Source organism: Canis lupus, chromosome 27 (assembly GCF_003254725.2).
Source record: "Canis lupus dingo isolate Sandy chromosome 27, ASM325472v2, whole genome shotgun sequence".
NCBI classification, from domain to species: Eukaryota; Metazoa; Chordata; class Mammalia; order Carnivora; family Canidae; genus Canis; species Canis lupus.
In genome coordinates, this window is record NC_064269.1 from 1,536,388 (window position 1) to 1,554,927 (window position 18,540).

The following is an 18,540-nucleotide window of genomic DNA, read 5'->3' on the forward strand; positions in this document are numbered from 1 at the left end:
TGTGTAGTCCCAGATCCAGGCCGGCGCGCGGGTACAGGGGCGCGGAGGAACCACAAGCCCCAGAAGCCCTCGCGTCCACCCGCCTCCCTCCCCTCCGAGAGTCGGAGTGCTGTTTTTGTTGTTGGTAGAAGGTGAGGGAACAGCTGATCCGTGTGTGGGTAAGAAACTTGGCCTAATTTGGGGGCGACCTAATGCGGGGCGGTGGGGGGGTCACCCCACTTTCCAGTGTGCGAAAGGATAACCTAAGGGAACCGTAGAAGGGAGGTGGAGGAGCGTTTGGGTTTTAACACTTTGCGTACTGGAGAAGCCGACCGCTACTGTTGGAAGAGTTTGGGGTCTCCGGGGGCCGCGACCAGGATGGTGCGCCCTCCCTGTTCGCACCGCTCCCTCGGCCTCCTCTGAAAAGCTTGTTACGCTTAAAGTATTTGGGAGAAGCTGAAATATTTACTCATTCTCTCCCCGGCAAGACTCGACCCTCACAAACCTTCCCTTTCTCCTGACCCTCCCGCCCCAAGCCAGAGGCCTTTACTACGCTGAATCCCGGGGAGGGGGGGGGGGGAACCTTCCAAGTGGTAGGTCGTTAGGAACTCTGGAGCCCTACAGAGTTGGGGGTGATGGGACTCTCCCCTCCCCCGCGAACATTGGAGTCGAGCTGCACACAGACACTTTAGGCGCCCAGAGCTTTGTTTCGGGACTGATGAATGTTTCCAGCTGCTCCGGATTTTATTTGTGGGGCATATTGGAGGTTCCCCAGGCTTAGATCTTTGGGGACAACTCATCTTCACTTAGAAGGCCAGAAGAATTGTATTTGGAGAAAACGCGGGCTGATTTTTAGCTGGGGATTTTTCGGAGCTGAAACCCCAAAGCCAAAAAAAAAAAACAAAAACAAAAACAAAAAAAACCACCTCTTGTCCTGCATCCAATCCATATTTTGGAGGGAGAAGTTGCTTCTTTTTTGGAGAACTGGCTCACCTTTCCTTCTCTACTGAAATTCTGTTGATTTTTAAAGCCCCCGCCATGGGTTTGTGATGTTTAGGGGTGTGCACCTGACTAGTGGCCTTGGCTGATTGGACGCCGTCCTCTGCGGTTGGCATAGGATGAAAATGAGTGGGCTGGACGGGAGCGCTGACGAGGGCCATCTCAGAGCCTTAGGCTGAGCAGTTCTGTTGATTATTGTCGTTGTGTCTCACTCCATCCCCACAGTTCCCACCCAACTGGGGACACCACTTCCCCCCAGTCCCATCTCACAGGATGCCTCCAACTCCCCATCCAGGCACTTAGCATCGAGGCTGAAGTGGGCAGGGAGAAAATGGGAAGGAAAATACTACAGCTGGGTTAACACAGCCAAAGCAGCAGGTGTCTAGTTCTGCTCCCGGCAAGACCTAAACAAAAGAACGTTAGGTTCTTTTTACATTATCTCTCCCTCCTCTCAACATCAAATATATATTTCCCCTTCTCTAGGGCCCTTACTTCCCACCTTCCAGTCTATCCCCTCCCCGGGAATGGGGCTTTCCTGGCTCCAGGCTCCCACATTCCATCTCCCCGCACCACCACGTTCCTGCTGAGTGTTTCAACTCCACCCTTGAAGCAGCCGCCTCCAGAATTCTTGACTTCCTGGAGTAACAAAGTGGAGAGACAAAACCTGTCTTCCCCCATATCCTCCCTTTCCCTTTGTCTCCTGAATGAGACCAGAAGCTTTTTTTCTTTAAATTCATGAGGGTAGACGACTCCGAGAGGAGAGAACTGAGACCTCCAGGGCCTGAGGATTGGGCTGTTAGTCCAGCCGTTTCCCAGCTCTAAAGGCTCAGTCATTATTTTAGGGGGGGATTTAGGTGGTTTTTCAGGTGTCATAAGTCATCCAGGGTATGCTGGGAGTGGGCAAGGAGACCCACTCAAAATGAGGGGGCCCCACACCTCAGTTGAATTTTGAATCCAAGAGCCAAAAGATATGGGGGCTGAGATGGGGAGGTGGGATCTGAAGAATTTGGAATGGTCAGGATGTTAAAAGGTGGAAAAGGAGGGACTTGGGGGGCAGAGCCTGGGATACTGGGATTGGTCAAAGGTGCAGCATGAGACAGCATGGGGACTGACTTAGAAGGTCAGACCTATGTTCTGGAGACTAAAAATGATACCTCCTCAGGGACTGGAAACGAGATATGCCTTCATCTCCAGGTGTAGTGGGAGGAGCTGTGAGTGGGTGGGAATGGAGCTGTGGGGAAGAAGAGATGGATTGGAGAGATTTTCAGGATATTAACACTTTCTTCTGTAGGAGGGCAAATAGCTTGAGGGCAGGATGGAAGAATCATCACTAAGCCGGGCACCTTCCCGAGGTGGAGTCAACTTTTTGAATGTAGCACGGACCTACATCCCCAACACCAAGGTGGAATGTCACTATACCCTTCCCCCAGGCACCGTGCCCAGTGCCAGCGACTGGATTGGCATCTTCAAGGTATCCCTGAAACCCCTTTTGGCTCAGATTTATGGGCCATGGGTTGGTTGGAATAAGGGGAATGACTTAGTCCTTGGATTTTCAACCTCATGTTGATAGAGAAGGGAAAAGCTGTTACAGGGAACAGAGGCCATCTGTGTAAGCAAAGCTCATCTCCCCATCTTGGCCTTGCTCTCTCCTGCCACAGGGTATCCCTCTATTTTCCCTGTCTCTTAACCTCCTTGCCCCTGTAACAGCATCCTGTCCCCTGTTCAATCCCTCAGTCCTTTCTGCCATCTGTAGCCTATAGTTCTATCACCATCCCCCTCTCCCACCCTGGGCCTTCACAGGTGGAGGCTGCCTGTGTTCGGGATTACCACACATTTGTCTGGTCTTCAGTGCCGGAGAGTGCAGCTGACAGGTCTCCTGTCCACGCCAGTGTCCAGTTCCAAGGTACAAGGGAAGAGGGAAGAGCCAGGGGGATAGAGGTTTAGAGCAGGATAGTGGGCTCAGAAACAAAGGTTAGGTACTGATGACAAAGAAAAATAAGTGCAAATAAGAATTATATCCAATAGGGCTCAGCAGACATGAAATCATGGGATTATTATAGAATCAGCGACTCAAGGATGGAAGGAGGGCCACTAATCCTGCCTCCTACCAAAAAAAAAAAAAAAAAAAAATTGAAGTCCTCTTAGGGAACTGGGTGTAGGGAAGAGGGAAAGGGGAAAAGGTGGGGTCATAGATTGAGAAGGTGGTCATTAGATTCTGAAAGACCTGGGGTCAAAGGTCAGCTCTAATACTTACAAGCTGTTTGACCTTGGACAAATTACCTAATCTCTCTGTGTCTGTTATTTCAACAGTAAAAGGGGATCTATGGCTTATAGGTACAATATGAAGGTTTAAAATGACACAGGTAAAGAGTTAGCATAGTGCCCGGTACAGGGTGGGCACTCAGTAAGAGGTAACTCGCATCATCATTATCATCATCAGTATTATTGTTGTTATTGAGGAGGGTAGGTTTGGGAAAGAAAGGAAGGACAGGAAGGCAGAAAGGAGGGAGAAGAATATCCCAGGAAATGGAAATGGCCCGTGGGAGGTGGAAAGAAACCGGTCTGTGGAACAGGAAACAAGGGGCTGGCGCGAAGGACAGTGGGCAATAAGACGCATCCAGGGGAAGGGGGACCTGCCAAGCATTGAGGGCCTGGGATCATGGTGGGGTCCCGGGTTCATTCCTCTTCGCACAGCCAGCTACCTGCCCAAACCCGGAGCCCAGCTCTACCAGTTCCGGTACGTGAACCGCCAGGGCCGGGTGTGTGGGCAGAGTCCCCCTTTCCAGTTCCGAGAGCCAAGGCCCATGGATGAACTGGTGACCCTGGAGGAGACCGATGGAGGCTCTGACATCCTGCTGGTTGTCCCCAAGGCCACTGTGCTGCAGGTGAGAACAGAACAACAGAGCTGCTCCTGGGAAGGAGAGTGGGAGGGTCGCAGGGCGAGGGACCCTTTTCTGCTTCACCCTCCCCTGGGCTGTGGCCTCAACTGAAGACCTCACTGGGAGTTACACAATCTTGCCATGAAGAAAGTCTCAATCTAACATAGACACAAACACGTAGGGCAGGAAAGCAAGCAAGCCGCCCACAGGCCAGTGTCACTCAAGATTTCATAAGTACTTTTCGAGCATTCCTCCCAAGTGCCACGTCCTCTCCTAGGCCCTAGAGGAAGATCTAAAGGGTGGAGGGAGGCCAATCTAGGGGAGGGAATGCCCAGAGGGAAGGGAGACTGAGACCCACTTCCAGGGCAGTGAGGAACGAGGCAGATAGTAGGGCCCCAGACCTGCACAGTGCAGTCCTGGGGGCTCTTGAGCACTTGAAATGTGACTGGTCCAAATTGAGCTGTCCTACCTGGGTGACAGACACAAAGGATTTGGAGACTTAGTATTAAAAAAAGTAAAAGATCTTTTTTTAAATATTGATTCCACGTTGAAATGATCAATTCGGATAGACTGGGTTAGACGAAACATCATTAAAGTGAATTTCACCTGTTGCTTGTGACTTGTGTGAAGTACCTACTAGAAAATTTAAAACTCTGCACGTGGCTTATATTCCTTTCCCGTTGGACCAAATGGACCCAATAGAGGAGAATTAGGATGAGGGCAGATGTCAGCAAGGACTTCCTGAAGAGAAAGGACAGGGATGGGTGGGGAGGAAGTAGACCCCCCAGACCAGAGGGCAGACTTGAGGAAGGCCCAGGGGGTGAGAAGGGGCAGCTCGTCTGTGATTTAAGTAAATTCTTGCTTCTTGAACCCTCTAAACACGTGGAATCAACGCAAGAGTAGGAAGATGTTTCTATCTTACATAAGCCGGACATTGTGTGAGCTCCGACCCCAGCTTCTGTTTTTTTTTTTTTTTTTTAATTCTAGTTAACAGACGGTGTTATATTAGTTTCAGGTGCACAATACAGTGATTCAGCAGTTTCACGTCTTACTACTCGGTGCTCATCATGACAAGTGTACTCTTCATCCCCTTCACCTATCCCCCCATCCCTCCACCCACCTCCCCTCCGGTAACCAGCAGTTTGTTTCTCTTTTTTTTTTTCCTGTGCTCGTTTGTCTTAAATTCCACATGAGTGAAATCCTATGGTATTTGTCTCTTTCTCCGACTTAGCATTAAACCGTCCAGCTCCATCCATGTTACAAATGGCAGGACCTCATTCTTCCTTACGGCTGAGTAAGAGAGTGGTGTGTCTATACGCCTCATCTTTATCCGTTCATCGGTCGGTGGACACTTGGGCTGTTTCCATAGTTTGGCTATTGTAGCTGATGCTGCTGTAAACGTCGGGGTGCATATATCACTTTGAATTAGTGTTTTCATACTTTTGGGGTAAATGCCTAGGAATGCAATTACTGGATGGTTAGAGTAGTTCTATTTTTGACTTTCTCAGGAGCCTCCATAGCATTTCCACAGTGGCGGCACCAGTTTGCATTCCCACCAGCAGTGCAGGGGTTCCTTTTGGTCTACATCCTCATCAACACTTGTATCTTGTGTTTTTTCTTTTAGCCGTTCTGACAGCTGCGAGGTGATAGCTCATTGTGGTTTTGATTTGCATTTCCCTGATGATGAGCGATATTGAGCATCTTTTCATGTGTCTGTTGGCCAGCTGGATGTCTTCCATGTTCTGTTTTTACATTTGTTATTCTTATCACAATCACCTTTCAACAGTCTAGGCTAAGAGATCACTTTACAAATGAGGACAGAGACTCAGAGAAGTTAAGTAACTCGTTCAAAGTGACACAGCTAGTAAAAACTAACCTACATCTGTGTGGTTCGGGAATAGATATGGTAAGATTCAGGGAGCCATCCCTTTTGTCTGCATGGATTGAGAGAGACTTCTTCCAAGGGTGTCAGGAGCTGGTAGTGTCTGCCCAGTGGTGGGCAGGATTCAGTAACACACAGAGCCTCCCCTTGCTCACCTCTTTATAGCTCCTACTGGTGTAACTTCCAGCCCCAAATGTCTGTGCATCTGCAGAGTGACAGGGCCGGGACCTTCACAAACACAAACACCCCTTCATCCCACCCCCTGTAGAACCAGCTGGACGAGAGCCAGCAAGAGAGGAATGACCTGATGCAGTTGAAGCTGCAGCTGGAGGGACAGGTGACGGAGCTGAGGAATCAAGTACAGGATCTCGAGATGGCTCTGGCGACTGCCAGGCAGGAGCATGCGGAGCTCAGGGAGCAGTACAAGGTGGGAGTTGGGCCGGGGGGAGGGGAGAGCAGGGCTTGGCTGTCACCCGGGGTCCAAAATCTGAACCCAGTGAAGATGGGAGAGGAGAGACATGAGTGGGTTGTTTTTTTTTTTTTCCATGAGTGGGTTTTTAAGGTGGTTCTGGCATCAAAAAATAAGGAGGGGCACCTGGGTGGCTCAGGTCGTGACCCCGGGGTCCTGGGATGGAGACCCACATCAGCCTCTCCCAGCAGGAAGCCTGCTTCTCTCTCTGCCTGTGTCTCTGCCTCTCTCTCTCTCTCTGTGTCTCTATGAATAAATAAATAAAATCTTTAAAAAAAAGATGCAGGGAGCCCGATGCAGGACTCGATTCCGGGTCTCCAGGATCACGCCCCAGGCTGCAGGCGGTGCTAAACCACTGCGCCACCGGGGCTGCCCAAATAAAATCTTTAAGATAGCTTTAAGGAGTAACAAGTGGGATTTAACTTGAAGTGCCAGGGGACACCTTGCAAAAGTCATGTAATGAGACTCAGTTCTTCGCACACAGGAGTGCTGAGGTAGGGTGGAGGTGGCCGTATTCACCAGGAAGGGAATGTCCCCTTGCAGTTTCTTTCTCAAGGAAGGAGACAGGATAGGGGGGTGAAGGACACTCAAATTCTGGTATGCTCCTCCTAAGCCCTTGTTCTGTTCCTTGAGAGGTGTCAGCTTCATTCTTCTGGGGTAACCTTAATTGCAGGGGCTCTCCCGGTCCCACGGGGAGCTCATAGAAGAGAGGGACATTCTGAGCCGACAACAGGGAGACCATGTGGCACGCATCCTGGAGCTGGAAGATGACATCCAGACCATCAGTGAGAAAGTGCTGACAAAGGAGGTGGAGTTGGACAGGTGAGCGGACCTCCTCTGCCCCCATTACTTCCTTTCGCTTTCCATCGCTCCCAGACTCCAGCCTCTTGTTTCAGACCCCTGCTCTCTGTCTCCTGTGGTTATCCTCCCCACTGGGGAAATCTTTTCCTGCCTAGCGCTCTCCCATTTTTCCTAAGCTTGTTCTGTATTCCTCACCTTCAAAAGTAATCAGAGTTACTATTTTCGGTATGGCAGAGGCTAAGCAGGAGCTCAGAGTGGAGGATTTGGAAGAAGAGAATGGATACAACAGTCAACACAAGAGAGGATGGATGTCAGATTTTACTGCAGCAGAGGAGATTAGAGGGGCACCCGGCTGGCTCAGTCAGTAGAGCGGGTGACTCTTGATCTTGGGGTTGTAAGTTTGAGCCCCACATTGGGCGTAGAGATTACTTTAAAAATCTTAAAAAACAAAAAGAAGGGGCACCTGGGTGGCTCAGTCGGTTAAGCGCCTGACTCTTGATTTCACCTCAGGGTCATGAGTTGGAGCCTGCCCTGCGTGAGGCTCGGCGCCCAGCATGGAGTCTGCTTGAGACTCTCCCTCCGCCCTTCCCCCCAACTCGGGCATGTGCCCATGCACTTTCTTTCTCTCTTTCTCTTAATAAATAAATAAAAATCTTCATAAAAGAACTGTGTTAAAAAACAATAAAAAGTAAAAATGAATTTAAAAGAAGATTATTAGACTCCATTCTCACTGTTAGGAAACGTTTGAACTGGTGATCCAGGAATGTTACTGGGATTCTCTCCTCTGGAAAAAGGTGTAAGTCATAAATGTGAGCGCTGGGAGGAATATAAGGTACCTGAGGGGATCACTACTGCAGAAGGCAGCCTCTTTCAGTATCAGACAGCTGCCATCATGTCTCTTGGATTGAACCAGACTTTCCTTCCTGTAACTCCCTCCTCTGACTTTCCTCCACTGGCCCTCGTTTAGACCTCTGGAGCCACACAGAATGAATTTCTTTCTTCTACGAGACAACTATTATTTCTACCAAACAGCACGAATATTGACCACTTCCCATGCCTGTCCTTCGAAATTTCACCAGGAAAACTGTGCTAGTCCTTTCTTCGAATCACACAATTAAGTCTCTGCATTCAGCGCTGGTGGATTTTATGTATTTTTTTTAACTCCTTGAAGAGGCATATTATCCAAGGGCCAGAGTAAAACATGAGTTACTCCCTGAGACTTCTTCAATGCAGAATATGTTAGTCTTGCCTTAGGGAGATAATAAATGTCTAGGTTCTAAATCATGGAATAGAAAAGCAGGCATCAGACTGAGCATCTGGAAAAGATTAGGGACTGTCTAGACCAGGGGTCAGTAAACCCCAGCCTGTGTGCCAGATCTAACCTTGCCACCTGTTTTTGTACAGCCCGCGAGGTGAGAATGATTTTGACAATTAATGGTTAAAAAACGAAAGAAGAAACCTATTTTGTGATGTAAAAATTATACGAAATTCAAACTCCAGTGTTCATAAATAAAGTTTTATTGGAACAGCCATGCTGCTCATGCACATGATGTCTGTGGCTGCTTTCACACCACAGTGACAGAGTTGAGTAGTTGCCACAGAATCCTCCTGGCCTGCAAAGGCCGAAGTATTTACTGTCAGGCCCTTTACAGAAAAAGTCTGCCAACTTCTGATTTAGAGCCAAAGTTTGTAATCAATCACAGCTGTCTCTTGTCTAAAAAAAGACCGGATTCTGGTCTCTTGATTGAATGAAAACAACTAGGAAACCATCAGAACCTTCCTTAAAGTGATACATAAAGAGCAAAGAAAAGCTTTATTTCTAGATTGTGCTCTAGAACCAGGAACCTTGGGTACTTGGGGCTTAAAACGAGATCACCCTGGTCTGGGAATTGAACTCCTCAAAGACAGGTGGAGGTCAGGGCCTACAGGAGCACCAGTAGAAGAGCTCGAGACGGAAGTCCGCATCATGTCTTCTCTGGTGACCAGTCGGCTGACATTCCCTCTCCCCACACACAGGGTGAGGGACACGGTGAAGGCCCTAACTCGGGAACAGGAGAAGCTCCTCGGGCAACTGAAAGAAGTGCAAGCAGACAAGGAGCAAAGTGAGGTAAGGGGCTCCCAGTTGGTTTGCTTTCTGAATTGTTCATCCAGTGTTTATTAAGTCCTAAGTGCCGGGCACCAAAGGGGGTAAAAATGTAAAGAGAACATCGTGTGCCCTCTCCTAGAAACATAAAATGTATACCCAAATCGGGATGAGTCCAAGCGGAACATACCAAGCATCGCCAGGGAAAAATAATCAAGTGTTATGATGGGGGGCACCCAGTGGCTCAGTGGGTCAGCGCCTGACTCGTGAGCTCTGCTCAGGTCTTGATCCCAGGGTCATGAGTTCAAGTCCCACAATGGGCTCCACACTGGGCATGGAGCCTAAAAATAAGGTGAGTGGGTGCAAGCACATCTTTTTAGGGTCATTAGAAAGGGCTTTTAAAAGGAAGGGTACGATCCCTGGGTGGCGCAGCGGTTTGGCACCTGCCTTTGGCCCAGGGCGTGATCCTGGAGACCTGGGATCGATTCCCACGTCGGGCCCCCGGTGCATGGAGCCTGCTTCTCCCTCTGCCTGTGTCTCTGCCTCATTCTCTCTCTCTCTCTGACTATCACAAATAAATTAAAAAAAATTTAAAAAAAAAAGAATTAAAAAAAATAAAAATAAAAAAATAAAAGGAAGGGTACAGGGTTGCATGGGTGGCTCAGTCAGTAGAGCATAGGACTCCTGATCTCAGGGTCGTGAGTTCAAGCCCTACTTTGAGCATAGAGCTTACTTTAAAAAAGAGAGAGAGAAAGAAAAAGGGGGAATAAACTATCCTCATATTTTCTAATGGTTTTAGCTTTCCTTCCCACCCCCCCCCCCCAGTGAAGTTTTCCATCTTATGTGGAACCTCACTGAAAAAGCAGGGACGCCTGGGTGGCTCAGTGGTTGAGTGTCTGTCTGCGTTGGTGCGATCCCAGGTACAGGGATGGAGTCCCTGCTTCTCCCTCTGCCTAAGTCTCTGCCTTTCTCTGGGTGTCTCTCATGAATAAATCTTTTAAAAAATAGATAAAAGCAGTATTTTATTACTATAAATTTATTTTTTTATAAATTCAAATATTCAATGTTGACTTGTAAGAAAAGTAATCAGGTAATCCTGATGCATGCCAAACCTTGAAATCAGAGGTTATAGGTGATAGTCAGCCTCAGCCACTAATATACGTGTGCATTGTGTTTTGGTTGTGCAGTACTGAGAACACTGAGTCTCACATGCCATAGGAGCAAATGACAGCCATTGTTGAACTGTGCACCTGGCCATCTCAGTGTGCTGTTCAGTTCAATAGAAGATCCGATAGAGACTTCATTCTGAGGTTTGCACAAAAATAAATTAACCTAGAAGCATTTGTCAGTGGATTAGGACTGTTAACTTGTGAGTTTGTGTGCTGTTTTCATGTGTTTTTTAAATAATTTAGAAGAAATTCAAATCAGATACTCACAGAGCCTCTAAATGGCTTCTTCCAAACCCTAGGTTTCCGTGGAAAATTATTTAAAAACCATTTGTTCAGCAATAAGGAGGAAGGAGAATTTGAGTAGACAAGAGATGAGAGGGAGGCTGTTCTGGAAACAGAAAGACGTGAGCAAAGGCTGAGAGCCCAGAACACTCAGAGCAATTGAACGTGTGGGTGAAGAGTTTGCAAGAAGGCCTAGGTCAGATTGGAGAGGACCTGGAGTTCAGTCTGTGTCCTGTAAGCAGTGAGAGGCATCAGTGATTTTCAGGAGGGCGACGTGTACTTAAGATTCATGTGATTTCCTTGTGGGAGATGAACTGGGTATGAGATGAGATTATCCAATAATCCAAGTAAGAAATGGCCAGAGCCTGAGCTCATACAGTTGCAGTGATAGTGGAAAAAAAAGACGGCTGTGAACGAGGTGGAGGACGGACATGCAGAAGGCTTTCCGTGGGTCACTAGGGAAAGGACGGAGCCCAGCAGCCATGGCACCAGCAGATCCAGCTGGAGCGACTGGGAGAGTAGTCAGTACCACGGGCGGAGTGAGAGTGGAAAGGAGTGGAGTGGGAGGTGGAATATGCTGAGTTCAAGGGCCGGGGACATCCAGACTGAGTTTTGATCTAAAAGGAAGAACAGAGGGGCTCCTGGGTAGGTCAGTAGGTTGAGCATCTGCGTTCAGCTCGGGTCCTGATCCTAGAGTCCTGGGATCGAGCCCGAGTCAGGGACTGCTCAGTGGGGAGTCTGCTTCTCCCTCTCCTCCCTGCTCACTCTATCTCTGTCTCTCCCTCAAATAAATAAAATCTTAAAAAAAATAAAAGGAAGAACAGAGAAGCAGCAGTGGTACATGGGATACCTAGATCCATGTAAGACCCTGCCCCGGCTGTGATGCCGCTCTGTGTTGGGAGCCAGAGACTGGGCGTTCAGGACTGAGCGGCTGTGAGCGGAGGCCCCAAGAAGGGCTGACCAGAGCTGAGTGCTTGAGTTTGCGTTAAGTCTGGGAAGCAGAACCCTGTCCAGCCACCCCAGATGCACGTACCGCTTTCCTTACCTGTTTACCGCCTCCATCAGGCTGAGCTCCAGATGGCACAACAAGAAAACCATCGCTTAAATTTGGAGCTGCAGGAAGCAAAGGGCCGGCAGGAGGAACAGGGTGCTCAGGCCCAGCGGCTGAAGGACAAGGTGGCCCAGATGAAGGACACCCTAGGCCAGGCCCAGCAGCGTGTGGTGAGTGCCTCTCCCTTCCTAGGCCGTAGGAAGTAGGGGAAGTTCCAAGGGCTGGCTGCAGAAAGTCTGGGGAAAAGACAAGGCTATAGACTGAACAGCCCACACCTTGAGTCCTGATGCGGTGGCGGGTGGCACGGAGCCTGCTCACCTTCCTGGCTCAGGAGATCAGGATTCACCCGGAGCTCTCGGGGAGCCCTAATCTCCATCTCCCCCTTTCTTCTGAGGCTGAGTTGGAGCCCCTGAAGGAGCAGCTTCGAGGAGCTCAGGAGCTTGCAGCCTCGAGTCAGCAGAAAGCCGCTCTCCTTGGGGAGGAGCTGGCCAGCGCGGCAGGAGCCAGGGACCGCACCATGGCTGAGCTCCACCGCAGCCGCCTCGAGGTGGCTGGAGTCAGTGGCCGGCTGGCTGAGCTCAGCCTGCATCTGAAGGAGGAAAAAAGCCAGTGGAGCAAGGAGCGGGCCGGGCTGCTGCAGAGCGTGGAGGTAGAGGGATGGGGACCTGGGAGCTCGCGGCCGCCACCCCACCTCCATGTGGCCAGATGCCCTGGGTGGGCAGAGAGGAATGAGGACCTGGGAGGACTCAGGGATTGGGGGCGGGGCTCTGAGGGAGGTACAGTTCACTGTCCAGGGACGACCTGTCCCTGAGTAGGTGTCCCAGTCCTCATCCTTGTAGCACCTTCCTTGGTTACCATCTGGTTCAGAAACATTTACTGCCTGTGGCCCTGGGCCCCGTCTGTAATGCCCGTTCCAGGTCGACAAGGCACCTTGCTGGCGTGTCCCTTCCTTCATTGAGACCACAGGGAACGAGGAAGCCAAGATGGGAAACTGCTCCCAAAATATTCACTTAAATAAAGGAAGGGACACAGCGAGGAAGGTGCTGTTGCCAGTAGCGTCTCTTTCTTCCCCCTTTCCCCTCCCGTTTTCCTTTTCGGCCGTGTGGCAGGCAGAGAAAGACAAAATCCTGAAGCTGAGCGCGGAGATACTTCGACTGGAAAAGGCAGTTCAGGAGGAGAAGACCCAGAACCAAGTGTTCAAGACAGAACTGGCCCGGGAGAAGGATTCCAGCCTGGTGAGGCTCGCGGCCACCCATAGTCGCGTCCTGCGGCCTCCCGCGGCGGCCAGTCACCTGGTGCTGCCTTGGGCGTGGCTCAGCAGTGCCAGGTGCTCACTTCCATGCGGGGTGGCATCTTCGCTGCACAGGGCCCACAGCTCGTTGGTTTGAAACGTACAATGTCCCTTTCTGTCCTCAAGACATATTCTGGGCCTCACGGGGACGCCTTAGGAGAATTGTAGTGTCCCTGCTACGACCAGCGTCCAGGCCCACACTCGAGGGGCAGAGCCTGGGACTCAGGCGACGTCTCCTGTGACCAAGACAAAGGACTCCTGGAAGGAGATGCCTTCGGGGCTCCCCCTATGTGTCGGGGCGGGAGGGGCACACAGGCACAGGGGGATGTGGCTCCGGGTTGGCCGGCCCAGGTCGCAGAGCCTGGGTGCTTAGGGGTGATTCGAGGCTCCCCGTGCCCCCAGGTGCAGTTGTCAGAGAGCAAGCGGGAACTGACGGAGCTGCGGTCAGCCCTGCGCGTGCTCCAGAAGGAAAAGGAGCAGCTGCAGGAGGAGAAGCAGGTGAGAGCCTGGGCCTGGGCTCCCGGATGCCAGAAGGGAGGGCTTGAGGCTGAGGGCTCCGGACCTTGTGTCTCTTGGCTTAGACACCGAGGACTGTGAGGGGCCCAGAGGCTCCTCTCGTGGACAGGGGAGGACTGCTGGGCATAGGGGGGCCCCTGGGGGGCAGGAGTGAGGCTCTGCTTTGAGCGGCCCCCCACTCTGAGGAAGGCGTCTGATCGTGAAGAGCACAGAGTTCCCCTTGGGTGCAAGGGAAGGCGGTGGGGCCGCAGGGCGGGCGCCCTCCCAGCCTCCCCCACCTCTCTGCTCCCCCTCCAGGAGCTGCTTGAGTACATGAGGAAGCTGGAGGCCCGCCTGGAGAAGGTGGCAGACGAGAAGTGGAGCGAGGGCACCGCCACAGAGGATGAGGAGGCGGCTGCAGGGCTGAGTCTGTACCCCCTCCCTCTGCGCCCCCCCCACCGTGTTCCCTGCCTGGGACAGCCTGTGCGGCCCCGCGGGGGTCTAGGGAGCGTACCCCTGGCCGGGGAGGCAGCCCAGCGGCCTCTAACAGCGCGCTCCCTGCCCCCCTCACCACCAGGCTGCCCGGAGGCTCTGACGGACTCCGAGGATGAGTCCCCGGAGGACATGCGGCCCCCCTCCTACGGCCTCTGCGAGCGCGGGGACAGCGGCTCCCCCGCGGGGCCGCGAGAGGCTTCTGGCCGGGTCGTGGTCAGCCAGCCGGCTCCGGTGGCGCCGCAGCTCTCGGGGGCCGCCGAGGACACCAGCTCTGACTCGGTGAGCAGGGCAGGGGCAGCGGGGGGCAGGTGGGGGGCCGGCGGGGCCTCCTCCGGAGCAGACTGCCCCAGCCTAGATACAGGGCTCTGTTTCTCCCTGGGGGAGAGAGTAGGCTCGGCCTCCCTTCAAGGCCGTCCCATGGACAACACCCCCAGATCCCGTCCAACCGGGAGCTCACGGCTGCTCGCCCCTGCTCCCCACGCTTCCCTTCTCACCCGCTGGTCCGCGCCAGAACTCCTGCCGGCCTCACTCCCACTGGAGCCCACTGTCTGCTGTCTGGGCCTAGACTGCTCTTCCCTCACCGGCTCCCAGGGTCTGCTCCCCTATCTGGGGGTGCTCACTACCCCCAAACCCAACCCTATCTCTCTGGTGCCCAGGAGGCCGAAGATGAGAAGTCAGTCCTCATGGCAGCTGTTCAGAGTGGCGGTGAGGAGGCCAATCTGCTGCTTCCTGAGCTGGGCAGTGCCTTCTATGACATGGCCAGGTGAGCGCAAAAGGGGGGTCGCGGGGGGGTGCCAGTGGAAAGGGCGTCCAGGTGAACGGCCGCCATGCCCTTCCCCCAAGCTCCCTGCTCTTGGCCCTAGCCAAGGAAAGGAGACCTAGGTATGGTTGGCTCAGAAAACCACCCACCACTCCAAAGCCCAGGTGCCTTCAGGTAATTCCTCCCCCATCTTACCAACGCACGTGTGCACTCAGAGGCCCTGCCTTTAACTGGCTTCTGTGTTGTTCTAGCACCATCTTCCGTGGAGCCCAAATTGCCCTGCATCCCCTCTCTCCTGCCCCTCCCCCTTCCCCAACCATCAGGTAGGTACCTAGGCTCCATGTGGGGTGGAGGGGAGGTGACTGGTACCCCGATACCCTGAGGGGTGGGATCACAGAGAAGCCTGGGATCCGGCGTCCATCTGGCCAGCCCTGAGAGGTCTCTCTTCCCTGACCCTCTTCCCTCGCTCCCCTGGGAGACCCTCTGGGTGATGCAGGGGCGGGGGCTGGGGGCTCAGGGATCAGACGGCTGCCTCAGCCTTCCCTTTCCTTCTGCAGGTCAAAAGGGGAAGGCAGGGGGAAGAGAGATTTTATCATGTAGCCCCCAGCTTTCCTCGAAGTGAGATGGGCTCAGGGCAGGGAGGGGGTGATGCTGTCATCCTTCTCAGCTGGAGCAGGAAGATGAAGGACGATGTCAGACTCATTTTCAGCCTCATTAGGCAGCAGACGGAGATGGAGGGAGGAGAGCAGGGGTGGGGGATGGGCTGAGCCTCAGCCTCTGCAGGGACTAGGGAAGGAGGCCGAGGAGAGAGGAGAGCGTGGGGAGAAGGATGCTGGGGAGGTCAGGGGAGAGCCAGCAGGGAGCTGCCCGAGGAAGGGGACCTGGGAGCCCCGAGCATGGGCCCCCCCTCCCCGCGGTCCCCAGGGCAGGAGGGCACTGCAGCGTGCTGACCAGCTCCTTTCCCGTCTCCCGCAGTGGCTTCGCAGTGGGTCCCTTGTCAGAGGCCAGCACTGGGGGCCCCGCCACCCCCCCGTGGAGGGAGTGCCCTATTTGTAAGGAGCGCTTCCCAGCCGAGAGTGATAAGGACGCCCTGGAGGACCACATGGATGGACACTTCTTTTTCAGCACCCAGGACCCCTTTACCTTTGAGTGATCTCACCCACCCCCACCCCAGGACACGCACAGATACACTGACACACACACACACACACACACACACTCATGCACATACACACACTTAGGCTCACGCCTCTTCTGACACACTGGCCTCCATGGCATTCTGGTCCCTGAGAACCGCTCCCGAACCATTTTCATCCGGGGCTCTGGCCTTCATCCTCTCCTACCAGGCTCGTTGCCCAGGCAGGGCCCTTCCTGGAAGCAGCGGCTGACTGTACCCCCTGAAAGCGGTTTTGGAGGAACCAGGAGGAGGCCCTCCCCAGGGGGAATAAGATCAGCCCCTCCTGGGCCTGGTTGCTCTGTCACTGACACCAGCTACCACACCACCACCACGTACACACACTCACACTCATATACACTCTCTGATGCCCCAAAGCCAATTCCTGGGGCGCCCCACCCTCTCATTTGGGGTCTGTGTTGGTTTACCCGAGTTTTCTCTGGGGCCTGCATGGAGGCAGTAGCACGGACACCACAGCCTCTTGGGGTCTCTCGGTTCTGAGCTTCAGTGGTTCTCTCTGCCTCCCGCCCCCCACCCCCAACCCATTGCCTTCTGCACCCCACCCTGGCCTTTTCCACAACATTAGATATGAAGTTTGGAGGTTTCTTTTGTATTTTGAGGTTTTCTGTATTCCGTCTCCTGCCCCTCCCCGCCACTTCCCCCCAGTGTCCTCACATGGAAAGAAATAATGCATTTGTGCCTTCTGTGAGGGATGGGGGGAACAAACAGTCCCAGGTGTCCCCATTTCTCGGTCCTTCCTCCCTCTCCAGGTTCCCCCACAGCAATAAGAGCTTTCCTTCATGATCCCTCCCTCCGTCGGTAGTTGGGACAAATATATTTATATGATATGTATAACGATTCTAATAAAATGTGTTCTTCTCATGAGGTGTGACTAGAGCAAGGAAGGTCCAGGCCCCTGGCCCCTAGAGCGGAGAGGGGGAGGGAGCGAGGGGGGGCCTGGCCCTGCCTGCCTGGGGCCTGGGCTCCGCAGCTGCGGCTGGGGCTCCAGGCTGGGGGTCCGGCTCCGGGACACTGCGGTGGCAGGGGGAGCAGGCCTGGGTCCCCGTGGACCGTGCTGGGAGCTTCAGGCCTGGGGGCGGGGGGACAGAGCGGGTCAGGGCCAGAGGCGGGCAGGGCCAGAGGCAGGCGCTACTCCCAGGAGTAGTTCACACCTTTGAGGAGCCCCAGAAAGGCCTGCGCCCCGGCCGGCCTCCGAGGCCTACTCCTACTCCTTCCTCCCCGCCCTGCCTCGCCTTCGGCCCGGTGCCTCCTCACCGCCCGCCTGCGCACCGGCTCCGCAGTCACAGAAGCGCATCCATCCCCTCGAAGCAGCCTCACAGGCTACGCCCGGCGGGGGGCATCTCCTGAGGCCCCGCGTGCTCACCAGGCCCTCGCCTCCGGAGCTCCCTCACCAGCCACCCTCCTCTCCCTTCAGGGCCCCTCTCTCCACCCACCTGAGCCCCCCTTCCAGCCCCACCTGGATGACATCTTCCATCCCTCCTTCTTCCCTCCCGTCTCTGTCTCCTAGCAACCCCATGTCGGTCCCTGAATCCCTTCCAAGGAAATTAGAGATAATGGATCTCTCCCCTCTCCATCTCAACTCCTCTTTATTGATCCTCCTTTAATGAAAGTTAATTATAACAATGATTTAATTAATAGAATCCCTCTCTTCCTTTATTGCTTCCCGTATTAAGACTATTAATAAATACGAGCTGGGCTGACAGAGGCATCCATCACCAGCCCGGGATTCCCCCCACCCCTCCTTTGTCCCTCCCCCGAGCCCCTCCCTCGCTTGGCCTATAAACTTGCCGGGGTACTGGGGGTTAATCAGAGAGGAATTATGAGCCAACAGCCCCCGCAGGAGGTGCATTTAATGAAATCACTTGTGATTTATGTCTGGGGGAGGCTGGGGAGGGAAGGATCTGGAACCCAGGCATCCTGGCTTCTGGAAGGGTGTCGCCCCTAGAGCAAAAGGGGAGGAAGGGAGACAGCAAGGGACACCCAGAGCCCGGGCGCCCCGTAGTCCCTGCCACGCCGCCCCCCGCCGCCCCCCGCAGGAGCCCCGGGCAGGGGCGAGGCCGCCGACGGGCGCAGCTAAACCCCTACGGGCTGCGGCCTCCCGTCTTCCCTCCTCCAGGGCTTGGCCGCCCACTCTCGTGGCCCATCCTCCCCCCGCGCCCGCGGCACGGCCCCCTCCACGGAGTCGCCCAGTGCCCCTCGGGCCCCTGCGCAGGTACCCAGCGCTCCGGCTCTCCTGTCTGCCCTTCGCCCTAGAGCCGCCCCGCCCGCCCCGGGAGCCAGCACCTTGCGGGGCTCAGGGGGGAATGAGCCGCCCGGGGGTGGGGGGGTGTCGGGGGGGGCAGTGCGAGCCCTTTCTCCCACTCCCCCGGGGCGGGGGCACCGCGGCCGTCCCGCTCCTCTCCCTCCTGGAATGGGTTCGCCCCCGCACCCCCCGCCTCCAGCAACTACCCAAACCCCAAACCCCGGGCTCTGATGGGGCCCACGGCGCTCGTGCGAGGGAAGAGGCGGCCCAGGCAGCGGCGAACGGGAACTGAGGTGTCAGTTGGGGCGGCAGAGACGCCCCAACACCTCCCGGCTCGCAGAACCCCGCGGCTGCCGTCACCCCACGGGTCTGCGGCGCGGGTCCCTAGGGCGCAGGTCAGGGCCTTCACCAGCGGACTCTCGCTTCCTCTGCACCCCAGCGTCTCCGACGCCCTCCGCTACCCTGGCC

The 18,540-nt window shown here is 54.3% G+C and overlaps 1 protein-coding gene across 3 annotated transcripts; it reads left to right on the top strand.

Moving 5' to 3' along the window:
- CALCOCO1 (calcium binding and coiled-coil domain 1) lies at positions 1-16,691 on the top strand. 3 transcript variants are annotated; one of them, XM_025458722.3, is made up of 17 exons: positions 1-158; positions 2,270-2,449; positions 2,779-2,881; positions 3,673-3,863; positions 6,008-6,166; positions 6,882-7,030; positions 9,026-9,116; positions 11,609-11,764; positions 11,989-12,243; positions 12,704-12,829; positions 13,288-13,383; positions 13,699-13,807; positions 13,958-14,154; positions 14,532-14,638; positions 14,719-14,809; positions 14,887-14,958; positions 15,611-16,691. In XM_025458722.3, exons 2-17 carry the CDS (start codon positions 2,294-2,296, stop codon positions 15,689-15,691), a joined length of 2,139 nt encoding a protein of 712 aa, XP_025314507.1. In that variant the 5' UTR covers positions 1-158; positions 2,270-2,293; the 3' UTR covers positions 15,692-16,691. The 3 variants fall into 3 exon arrangements, with proteins under 3 accessions (XP_025314507.1, XP_025314506.1, XP_025314508.1); XM_025458721.3 differs by lacking the exon at positions 14,719-14,809; XM_025458723.3 differs by lacking the exons at positions 14,719-14,809; positions 14,887-14,958.
- Positions 16,692-18,540: the final 1,849 nt, after the last annotated feature.

Coding starts and splice junctions, on each gene's coding strand:
- CALCOCO1 (XM_025458721.3), top strand. CDS start 2,294: ATGGAAGAATCATCACTAAGCCGGGCACCTTCCCGAGGTGGAGTCAAC. Junction 9,117..11,608: donor CAGACAAGGAGCAAAGTGAG/GTAAGGGGCTCC, acceptor CGCCTCCATCAG/GCTGAGCTCCAGATGGCACA. Junction 14,639..14,886: donor GCCTTCTATGACATGGCCAG/GTGAGCGCAAAA, acceptor GTGTTGTTCTAG/CACCATCTTCCGTGGAGCCC.